We start from the raw sequence: 12,295 nt of genomic DNA on the forward strand, positions 1-12,295 counted from the left end.
AGTTACATCACGCTCCTCGTCACAATATAAAGCAAGTAATATACAATATTTATAATTTTTAAATAAATGAATCAAATCGTTTTACCTCTATCGGCATTGTCAAATAGGAGCATGCAGTTACCCTGGGAACTACACGCCAACGCACGAATCAAGACGGAATAATGAAGATTCAACATACATTAATTCAACTTCGACCTGACACCACAACTAGCGCAACCCAACATGAAGTTACATTATCAGACAATAACAAAAACATAGATTCTAAAGACGACCGGTTCAAAAAAAATCGTATATATATAAACTTTATTACTTGCCTACTTAATAGTAAAGATGAGAACGGTCAAATACAAATTCCAAATTCAAAAACTTGTACAGAACAACAACCATTGAAAAAGTTTTCATAAAATAATTAAATAAAAATAGTATTGCCTAGTTTATGTGAAAAATGTATAAGACACGAAGAAAAACATCGGTGTTAGTCTTTAGAACAGCTTGCCTCCTGAGATACGGTTACATTAAACCTAAAGGATCAGCAGGCTAACTACTATTTTAAAGCGGCAATGTAGCATTTACCTAACAAATTAAAATAAAAAAAGTACAAATAGATGGATAAAGTTTTATTTTTCATAAATAATAAAACACGAAGATGGTTCAAAGGAGTTGGACTAATACCTGCAGCTGAGTTAAGAATACTATCCGTATCACCTCGACTTCCGTCGTTTTTGCCGCTCACCACCACTATGTGGAACCATCAACCCACTGAACTTTCCGAACCAATTTGACAAAGGGTTCCTCAGGAAAACAGCGCCTTAAATGGCTGGCAACTTGTGAGCCTTCCGGCAATAGCCATGTGCAGCGGTATCACTGAACATCTGGGGAGCCTACTGCCCGTTTGTCTCCTATTACATTAAATAAATGCGTTTAAATTGTTAGACTTTCACAGTAATTAATTAAAAAGAATTTGATTCTTATCTATGATTATGCAACAAGATGAACTAGCTTCCGCTCGTTGTTTTACCTTCGTGGTTATGTTAATGATTTTAAATATACATTAACATTCCATAAAGATAAAAAAAAAATACATATTTTAGAAAATTATTATTATTATATTTGTTATACAGAACTGACCAGACGTTTTGCCACAATCCCACCTAACAAATGAACCCATAATACACTGTCTAGGGAAGATGAAAGGGGGCAGGGAGAGTCTTGCTGTTTTTATAAAAACAAATGAATGAATTAGTAATCAATAAGTCGCTAAAACCTTTAAACATTAAACAAATGTTAATAATATGAACAAAAATTAAACACTCCTAATCGTAATCGCGTCCGAACCGCTAAAGACGCACGCCCCGTTGTAGGGTTGAGGCTTAACAAAGAAAAAAATTCACATGAAACGTTCAATTAACATTCCATAAAGATAAAAAAAAATATTACATATTTTAGAAAATTATTATTATATTTGTTATACAGAACTGACCAGACGTTTTGCCACAATCCCACCTAACAAATGAACCCATAATACACTGTCTAGGGAAGATGAAAGGGGGCAGGGAGAGTCTTGCTGTTTTTATAAAAACAAATGAATGAATTAGTAATCAATAAGTCGCTAAAACCTTTAAACATTAAACAAATGTTAATAATATGAACAAAAATTAAACACTCCTAATCGTAATCGCGTCCGAACCGCTAAAGACGCACGCCCCGATGTAGGGTTGAGGCTTAACAAAGAAAAAATTTCACATGAAACGTTCAAGTGTACGTGTGTCAATCAAAGATTTAAGTTGGCAGTTGCCACCTAGTAGACAGTACTGTTTATCTCGGAGCTGGTGCTTTCTCGTTCAACGAATAAGTAAATACAATACAAAATGGAAATGCTGCCAGCGTTAATGGTACACTGCCACAGGGAACTTTTTAGTGTTTAATTATATTTTTGTTATAACTATATTATATATATATATAAATTAATGAATAGTATTAAAGATACCCAGCAGACAATAAAAATAAGATAGCCTTATTACATCAAAACATAGGCCGGCTTGATAAGTTTTATATTTAAAATAATTACTCATCATAACTGTTATTTATATATAACATACTACTTATTTACTTACTTAATGTCCTATAACCCCTAGGTGGGGCAGAGGGCGTCCACAGTGAGTCTCCATCGCGTTCGGTCTTGAGCCTCGTTTTTCACCTCGCTCCAAGTCTTTCCGGCTCTCTTTGCCTCGTCCGCAACTGTTCGGCGCCAGGTTTGTTTGGGACGGCCACGCTTCCGCTTTCCTTGCGGATTCCAATCAAGCGCCTGCTTGGGAATATGATTGAGATCCCTTCGGAGTGTATGGCCTATCCAATTCCATTTGCGTCGCTTGATCTGCTGGCTGATCGGGGTTTCTCGACAGCGCTCCCAAAGTTGCTCGTTAGAGATCTTTTCAGGCCAGTAGATGTTCAGAATACGGCGAAGACAGCGGTTAACGAAGACTTGGAGTCGGTGCGAGATGTGTTTGGTGACCTTCCAACTACCCTATGGTGGGGTAACTATGGTGACCCTCCATATATAACATACACACAATAGAAATCTGATGAAAAATTTAATATCAGGCAATCCATCTCCATCTTCATACCATATGAGAAAATATAACACCGTTTTTTGGACTAAATAAAATTGATAAATAATTTTAATGTATATTTTTTATTAAATATATGGATGTTGTTGATCTTGACATTAGAGTATGTTGCTGCAGTTTCGTGGGCCGACAAAACATTTTCATTGATAAGGTGTTGAAGTAACTTACTTTAAAAAACCCATATGTGGCGACACATATTTGTTTCTTTGTTATATTTTAAAAACAAGTAGATGTTCAGCCTTCTGTTGCATGTCGTAGATATTGCCTGTAATCTTAAGCTGTATGAAAGGATAAGTATTCATGAAAAGCAATTACTTAATTGGCAGCTTGATAAACTTAGTTCTTTCAGAGCGTTACATAAGTCTCTCAAGTCCTTTCAAAACCCGCAAACTATATATTAAAAGGCTAGTTAATACTACGATATTATAAAAGACAGTTCTACAACACCAAGTATTTCATAATTATTCAAATTGTTCAATTTACGTTCCGCTAATTTTGAGACAAATAGATGACAACCTAGCAGTTTTTTCATCACTGTACACAGAATCTCCAGGTTACTACTACAGTACAGGTTGTAATTGATTCCTTTAACACTTGAGGATCATCTTTTAATATGACTTTTAGAGATATCATTGTTCATTGTTGACCTTGTATTAACGATACATAACTGCGTTCGTAATTTAACAGTTTATATATCCTATCATTCTTAACTGTGCGACAGCATTTCTTTATTTAATAGTTGTACAGTTGTGAGATTTTGTCATCATTAAATGGTATTAAAACTTTCTTACGTTACCTTTTATTATAAATAACGATTAGTTCTCATAATCATAGATATTAACGGTTCATTAAGATTAGCAATGATTAACAAGTGCTAAAATGCAAAGTTTTCCTAATTCGTTCATTTTATTTATTCTATCTGTCATTATTTACAGATTTTATTTCAAATTAACAACATGTAATTTACCATAACCTTATCCGAGATAAATAATTGTATGTATAGAGCTCAGAACCACGAATTATTACAGATTAAAAATACCTTTCTTAAGAAATATATGTTCAGTAAATATAGTTTTAAAGAGGACTTTGTAAATCTTAAAGAGAGGTTGCTTAAACTAATCGGCTACTGAGAGTTTCATACTCTACATTAAATCCTAAACCCTGACTTTAGACAATGTGTATCAGATGTCTCAGTGGTAGTGGGAGGACTTATATAGCGCGGATGGGACATCGTCTCTCAGTACGCTATCGAACTCGTGTTCATCTCCACCTGTGTGTGTGATATTTGGATAAATTACCTGAATTGGTAAGTTTTTATTTATTTGCGAGGGCTAAAAACTTCTTTGATTTAGCAAAATTATTATATCATTGTATATACGAAGTAAGATGAAAATTAAAAATATTGATGCAATATATGTATTAAATTATATTAAATAGTATTCAATCCACAGAAAAACATTAGAACAGTTCTATAATTTCAAATTGTACTTAAATAATTGTAGCATTTCGCCGATTTATTATATTTAAGTAATTAATTATATTAAAAAAAACTATCCAACCAACACAAATATAATTAGTTTGACAATATTATTGTTTTTTACTAAAATAGTAAGTAACCTTAAATTATAATTTATAATAAAATTGTATCAAAAACTTGTGTTTGTTAAGTCAAAAACTGTATTTATTATTATGTAGCCAAGGTCAAAATATTATTATGCACTATAATTTCGTTTCCCAATTTATAATTACATTCGAGACATAATTCCGTAATCGTGACAGATCTTCTGCTAGACTACAATTTATAAAATAGTTGCGAGAAAAACTCGATTTAATGTCTAAATTTTCTGAAAACAAATAATGCCAAGTGAAAACTCCAAAAAAATCGTATTATTTTACTTACTTTGAATTTAAATTGATTTTAATTACATTTTAAAGCTTAGAGCTACTTGAAATAAATTGTTAATTCAAAACATACGCTAATGTAACTAATAAACACTGTTTTTTGTCAATTATATTAATAACAATTGTTTTACAGACTGACCTACGACACAAGATGACGCAACTACAGATGCTGGTAATTATAATTTTTTTTATTAATAAATAACTCTGATTTTTTTTGTAACATGGTTGTTAGAACCTACAAAATTCTCAGCTGCTTAAACATATATATTTTGATAAAACACTTTTTTGTTTAGAGTTATGTATTTGAGCCCACGATACATTATAAATGTATTCTTTTAGGTGCATTAATAAGAGAAATGACGACTCGTAATTTCAGGTTTGAAAAAAATGAATGAAAAGCTAAACTATTTTGTTAAAACTTGTATGGTACATAACGCCTTTCTTTAATACTATGCAATGTCTCACACATATATATAACGATCAACAATTTATTGTCCAATTTCTAAATATTTTAGGTGACTAATAAAGTTTCACGTATGCGGGCAGACATATCGATTTTCGAAATATTTGTATTCTCTGTACGCGCGAGTATAGTTGAGTTGTATCCCATGAGAGGAGGGAAGATCAGTTGCTAAACTCAATTATTTTTTAGACAGTTTCTTTTACTTAATAGTAGCAAGCATTTTTTCTATAACACAATTAATTGTAAATTGTTGTAAGTGTTACAATATTTGAATATAATGATATATCATGATTGTAAAGTAAAGGGACTTTTGAATTATCGATTGCTTTTAAATTAATATCAAACCGCCTTCATTTATATGCATTGTATACGATGTCATATCTTGTTGTCATACGTGTATACAATAAAACGTGTTTCGCAAATACACGAATCACTATTAATATATCCAAAATATTTGTAGTAATAATTCATAAAAACATAGTAGATGCAGTTTGAGTGCTTGGGATTAAAATTCTGACAAAATAAGACCTCCTTTTGCAAAATAAAATTCTTAATTAAAAAAAAACAATATTTCTACAATGTCAATCTTAGATGAATAAAGTATAGGGCTAGTCATCAAACTTTGTTACGTGATCATTGCGTCAGTGTTGCTGTGCTGTGCGGCGGTATGTCACTCATTGTTAGACATTTATTGCCATGGGAAAAGCGACCTCAAACTCGCTGCTATTAACATACATAACTCAAGTGTTACCGATTGCTAACTAAGATATTAACAAACCAACGACAACTACGGAGTATGGCATATTTCTACAATTTTTTTTTTTTTCTAGAATCCGTGTGAATTGTGGAAACCTGAATGAGACAACTTTGTAGACGAAAAAACTTTCTTTAAATTGTATTTATTGACAAAATTACTTTAACGTCCGTCACAAAATTTATGCGCACGTTGTTAATTAAAAAATATATCTGGCGCTTGTCACACGTTTTTCATTGTTGAAAATCAAAGACATTATAAAATGATTGATGACAGTTGACATTTGCATTATGAACTCACAAATGTTGGCATTTTTCAACGATACCGGAAAATCCTACACGTCATTTTCTGTCTTTCGTTACTTCCTGGAAAAAGTACATTTGAATTAGACAAAGCACTAAGAAGGTCAAGGGCGTGCCGGCCCCGTGTGATGTAAGCACGGAAGCGTCCGCGCATCGTGCTCTATGTATGTGACATAACTATTATAAATTTGGCTAGTATTATTATTTTTCCTCATTTCATATAACGGTCATCTTCACTTAGAAGCTAAATTGACAATAACGTCTTGGTTTTTTATCTATGTAACTATAATTAATTGACAACTAGTTAGGAAGTTGGTACAAGAAACAATCGTCTTAAAAGTATCGTTGAAAACCACTGCGTAATATGCAAAAATTCTTTCTTGCCTTAGAAAAGGTTTTGCAAAAATATTATCGAAACAGAATTCTCACATTAACATGTTCTACGAGAAACTTTTTGTCAACTATTGTAAACATTGTATTGTGAGGAGACATGATCTATGAGTCGCTTAGTGTGGAGACACGACACTTAACAAAACGCCTACAAAACATTGGACAGTTTCACTTTAGTATCACGCGAGGGCGAGAATGTTCATCTGTTTCTATTTTTGAACACATTTATTTACTAATTACTAACCTAGAACGATTTATACATATGTTTAACCGTATCTAGAACTTTTGTTATAAGGAAACTGCAAAGTTATTCTTAGTGACAACAGATTTTTGTTAACTGTAGCAAAATATAGACAATAAAAACACGGCCATTGTTATCGTGTATACATATGAATTTAAACTGAGACAAGAAATAAGCCGAGTCATAAACAAACCGTGAAGTGTCCATTCAACAATATTTACGTAGTTCAATTAGTTCCACGATTTGTCACGGGGATATTCTTCCGCGATATTCATATTCATATTCTCAGACGCTGAGAGGTCATGCACTGTCATAACTGTCGAATAAAATATGAACTACCAATATCTACGGGTACAAAATGTAGCTTTAACATTATCATATGAAAGAGTAATTTGTTTACTTAAAAATTGTAAAAGAATCCAAAAAAATATTGCGTTATATTTAAAGCCTACACTACAATACATTGATTGTAAAACCACACAAAAAAGCTACGTAAGCCTGGGTCAAAGTTCATACAACCTTATTAGTTACATAACGTGATAGGCATCGTACATCACCGGCACTCGACCTCAAAGCACAATAAAATCGTTACTAAGCCGTCATTGTATAGTTAACAAATAAATACTACCATATTGTTGATGACTCTTACTTTCTACGCACGTGTGTTATGTCAGAGTTCTAATATTCAGCAATGCGCATATTTTTACTGTTTGTGCACATAAAATAAGGCAATTATTAATAAAATCTCGGCCAAATTCAAGCAGGTCACGTATAACGGAAACAATTTGAGTTTATTTTGTTCCAATTAAGGTTCGTTAAATAGAGAATCCGTACAAGACGCCATTTTCTTGTTTAAACCTACTTTTTTGTCAAAAAGTCGACGGTATGTTTGTACACATTGTTGTATTGTCACATTGATAAATGATCATGAAACAGATACAGAAATCTGAGGCCCAGACCTAAATAGGTTGTAGCGCCACTGATTTATTTTTAAACCCTTATAGTTAAAATATTATTTTCTCGTAAGGTAAGACCACTTTTATCTTGAGACAATCGAATAAAAAGACTCGTAAATAAAAGGTTTACCTCGCGTGACCTTCTGTCAACTTACATAATAATAACAAAAAGTGTAGAAAGTTCTTAGCGGAACCTATCAAGTTCCGCGCTCCGTTCGTCTTCCTTATAAATCTCGAACCGCGTGTGAATTTGTCTCAATATCTAGACGTGTTGCAACAAAAAGATGCTGCATTGTTCCGTAAATTCGCGTAATAAATTAAACCGGTTGCTGCACAATTTGGGAACAATACTGAGTCTTGCGTATTGTGGATTTACTCTCAGTAGCCCCTAGTTCCCGTGAGACGCATTCAATTCGCGGTTTGTTAATCTATCATTTGCATATACAGTATAACCTTAGTTTATGATCAGAAAGTTTATATGAAACATGATAGCAATTTCATTCGACTATTTACGAGCCACATTCTCACTTATTTTTCTCAGTTTAACCTAAGCCTGAACCTCAGGTTTCTGAGTTTACTTCATGATTAATTGACAGTCTAATAGGTAAGTAGGTGGTCAGGCTCCTGTATCTGATACACGCCGTCAACTCATAATATTTCCATGACAGTTCGAACGAATGTTAAATTGCGCACATAGCCATAACAATTATCAATTAGATTCCTAATATATCACATATCTAATTTTAATACATATTATAAAAGAAAGAAACATTATTTAACAAATAATTTTAGTTATATTTAAGGCAATGCAAGCTGCATTTGAAAAAAAATCGTAAGGGTTTGCGTGTCATACGCGTTTAAGTGTAAAGGTGTTATATGGATAAATCCCACTTTAATAAGGCTTTGACTGCCTATAAGAGGATGTAATTGAATGTATTTTTTATCAAAATTACCCATTAATTACCATAGAATCTAATGAAATGTAAAACGTGTAATGTATTGCTGAAACTAATTAACTGAGACTGTTGAATTGAAGACTCGGCTTTTAATTGTTATGTATAAATATCATTCACAAATAGGTTAACAAAATATCCTTATACTAAAAATTATTTATAGTAACGTTGTATTATAAACGTAGTTTGTTTAATATAAGAAAGTTCACCACATATACAATGCTATAGCTACAGTGTTACAAGCTATCTTTTCTATAATATATGACAAATTATGGTAAACATAAATGTTACGAAAAATTACCAGCAAAGCATCGGATTAGGTATGAGATAGGCACTTAAACTTCTTTTTTATTTATCAGCCCACTACCCAGTGTTAAAATAAATAAGGTCCATAAATTATGAGACAAAATGACCTTAACAGCCATTTTACTCTTATTTCATAAATACAAAACCACTTATTATGTAATTAAGGTTTAAAGCGTAATTGTTAATTTCGCCATAAAATTTGAGAGTCAACCGTTGCTTTGTTCTCAGCGCCACATAATTATGTAAAAGTCAACTAAGCGGTGATACATTATAAAACTCAAGATAATTAAGAAAATACGTATAAGTTAATATCTTGTGCAATGCCTTTAAGTGAGATGATGCAAATGTCTTGAACGTTGGAAATATTATCATTTGTTATACTTTTAAATTTTAACACTGTCGGTCACTAGCCACAGCGTGCGACTCTCATACCTGATGTCGAAGGTTCGATCCCCGGCTGTGCACCAATGGACTTTCTGTCTATGTGCGCATTTTAACATTCGCTCGAAAGGTGAAGGAAAACATCGTGAGGAAATCGGCTTGCCTTAGTCCCAAAAAGTCGCCAGCGTGCGTCAGGCACAGGAGAATCACCTACTTGCCTATCAGATTAACAAATTATCATGAAACAGATAAAGATTCTGAGGCCCAGTCCTAGTAGCGGTTGTTGTCGACATTCTAGATTTCTTTAATTCCTTCATTAAATGAGAATTCCTTCACGGGTAAAGGCTTAATCGTTCTATTCGTGAAGAAATTTGAATAATTGAAATTATAAAAATTAAATGAAGCCGGTTTTTTGCTACGTTTTCCTACACCGTTCGAGCGAATGGTAAATGGGTACATAGGAAGAAAGTCACACTGCTCTAAAATTTGTATTTGACATTTCTAACGAGAAAAGAAAACAAAATTGTATTTTGTCAACATTTGTAAAGATTGAAGGTAAACGGATTTTATTATTATTAATCACAATAAAAGAAAGAGAGCTATAAATAATAAATATAATATTCATTTAAAATACCGTCTATTATAATTTTAAATTTCTTTAATATTTAATGCTAGGATTAGCTCAGGAAATTAGGCGTGTATCGTTATGTTGTTGTTTAAAAGCAAACTTACTTCAACCGGTAATTGAGTAAATGAGTCGATAATCCGTGATCCAATTTAATTTATCCCGCATCTCCACGTACGTACATAAATCTTTAATTTTCTATTATCCGTTCGAAATACAAATTCATCAGATAGATATCTATGGCGCGTTGACTGTTTACAAAGTGTCTTAATCAAATAATTTAAACTTTCCTCTACGTTGAGATAATGCCTGAATCCTAAACATTCATCAGTATTCATTTGTTATTCTGAGTTTACGGAAGTATGCGTGTCGCATCTAGCAGAAATGTTATTTTACCTATATCCTTGCCTCTTAGTAATAAAAATATACTGTTAATGTAATTTGTAGATTTATATCATGACTTGTCATAAGAATTAACATATGCGACCACAGCACACGCATTACACACTTAAAACGTAATTTGTTCTTTTAAAAAAAATGTTATCTCTCATTCTTTTTTTTTATCTTTGATTATTGTTATTTTGTGTGTTTCTGTGTCTGTAGTGATAAATGTTATGTCTATGTCTACTAAGAAGAAATTTAGAGCATAATCATCAATGAAAAATAATGGAGTTTATTACAAAAGGCAATTTATTATTATAAATTACTTTATTTTCAGGTTGTGGGCGTCCTTTTGGCGACGGCTGCGGTATCGGCTACACCACGCAAACACTACAAACGAGACGGTAAGTTTCCTTCATTAAGACGTTGTCAAAATGATTTATAAGTCTGGGAAACTCTCATTAATTCATACCTTTGTCTACAGCGCCGCTGAGCTCATCCTACCTTCCGCCGTCCGGCGGTGGCTTCGGTAAACCTTCCTCGTCCTACGGTGCACCAAGACCCTCCAACAGCTATGGTCCTCCCAAACCAAGCTATGGACCTCCAAAACCAAGCTACGGACCTCCAAAACCGTCAAACAGCTATGGACCACCATCCCGCCCGTCTACATCTTATGGACCCCCGAAACAAACTTACGGAGCTCCAGCTAGGCCTCCATCGACTAGTTACGGAGTACCTACTGGACCATCCTCGATATACGGAGCTCCTAAACCATCCAGCACTTATGGAGCACCTTCGTCTAGTTTCTCTGGTTCATCAGGATCATTCTCTGGCTCCTCATCTAGTTCATTTTCTGGATCATCATTTGCAGCCCCTTCAAGCTCTTATGGAACTCCATCCAGTTCTTATGGCGCACCTTCCAGCTCTTACGGTGCTCCAGCCGCCCCTTCAACATCTTACGGAACACCAATTGATTCATATGGCGCACCCGCACCATCATCATCTTACGGCGCCCCATCTGGTGGCTTTGGATCTAGCCACAGCTCAAGCAACTCTGGGCATGGTGGTAGCAGTTTCGGTTCTGGTCATGGAAGTAGCTTTGGCTCTAGCCACGGAAGTAGCGACTTTAGCAGCTCCGGTTTTGGAAGCAGTGGTTTCGGATCGAGTGGATCCAGTGGGCTATCATCAAGCTACGGCGCACCAGCTGCACCTTCTAGCAGCTATGGAACCCCATCAAGCTCGTACGGTACCCCATCAAGCTCATACGGAACCCCTTCAAGCAGCTACGGTGCACCAAGCGGTGGTAGCTTTTCGAGTGGCCATGGATCTGGGGGCTTCTCGTCGGGTGGATTTTCTGGAATTCCCAGTGGATCCAGCTATTCTTCTAGCGGTTCCGGCGGCCATAGCTCTGGTGGTTCAGGTGGTTACTCGTCTGGAGGTGGTGGTTATTCATCAGGTGGATCCAGTGGTATCCCCGCTACCATTAACCAGAGCTACGATTCCAACGGCGGCTATGTTTACTAAAGCTTTGAACAGATTTAAAAAAAACACGCTGAGTGCGTTAACCGGGCTCACGGTAACTTGATGCGAACTCACCAATGTCCAAACCTGACTCTCTAAATTTAGTTTTGTCAATACTCTTAACTTTTAGTAGCAAACGCGATTGCGAGCCTAGAGTTGAGTATCAGAATCATCCTGAAACACTTCAAGTGCTTACAAAGAAACACTGCAATACTAATAATATTTTAATGAGCACACATGTAATGTCTATATACCATTAAATAAATAACAAGGCATAGTTAACAATAGTTGCACCGGAGTAGTTGTGTTTGCTTGATGATGTATGTATTTAACGAACGCTATTCGACGTTGTTCAAGTATTATTTAATTTTAAAAGAACTGTACAAAATGTAGTTGTAAGAACAAATTATTTTGTATGAATTAAAAAATTGTGGTTATATATTGTCTTTTTTCTGTATCCTTGATACTCCATTATTCCTTGAAGGTTGTAAAC

The 12,295-nt window shown here is 34.3% G+C and overlaps 1 protein-coding gene across 1 annotated transcript; it reads left to right on the plus strand.

Annotated features, from left to right (window-relative positions):
- The first annotated feature begins 3,873 nt into the window (after positions 1-3,873).
- Positions 3,874-12,239, plus strand: LOC123708884 (pro-resilin-like). Its single transcript, XM_045659876.1, has 4 exons — positions 3,874-3,933; positions 4,663-4,701; positions 10,619-10,685; positions 10,766-12,239. Exons 2-4 carry the CDS (start codon positions 4,681-4,683, stop codon positions 11,803-11,805), a joined length of 1,128 nt encoding a protein of 375 aa, XP_045515832.1. The 5' UTR covers positions 3,874-3,933; positions 4,663-4,680; the 3' UTR covers positions 11,806-12,239.
- Positions 12,240-12,295: the final 56 nt, after the last annotated feature.

The sequence above is a fragment of the Pieris brassicae genome, chromosome 4 (assembly GCF_905147105.1).
Source record: "Pieris brassicae chromosome 4, ilPieBrab1.1, whole genome shotgun sequence".
NCBI classification, from domain to species: Eukaryota; Metazoa; Arthropoda; class Insecta; order Lepidoptera; family Pieridae; genus Pieris; species Pieris brassicae.

Bases quoted from the DNA above. Each gene is read 5' to 3' on its own strand.
- LOC123708884 (XM_045659876.1), top strand. From the start codon at position 4,681: ATGACGCAACTACAGATGCTG. The intron at 4,702-10,618 runs GTAATTATAATT...CTTTATTTTCAG, and splicing joins TGACGCAACTACAGATGCTG to GTTGTGGGCGTCCTTTTGGC. The intron at 10,686-10,765 runs GTAAGTTTCCTT...CTTTGTCTACAG, and splicing joins CAAACACTACAAACGAGACG to CGCCGCTGAGCTCATCCTAC.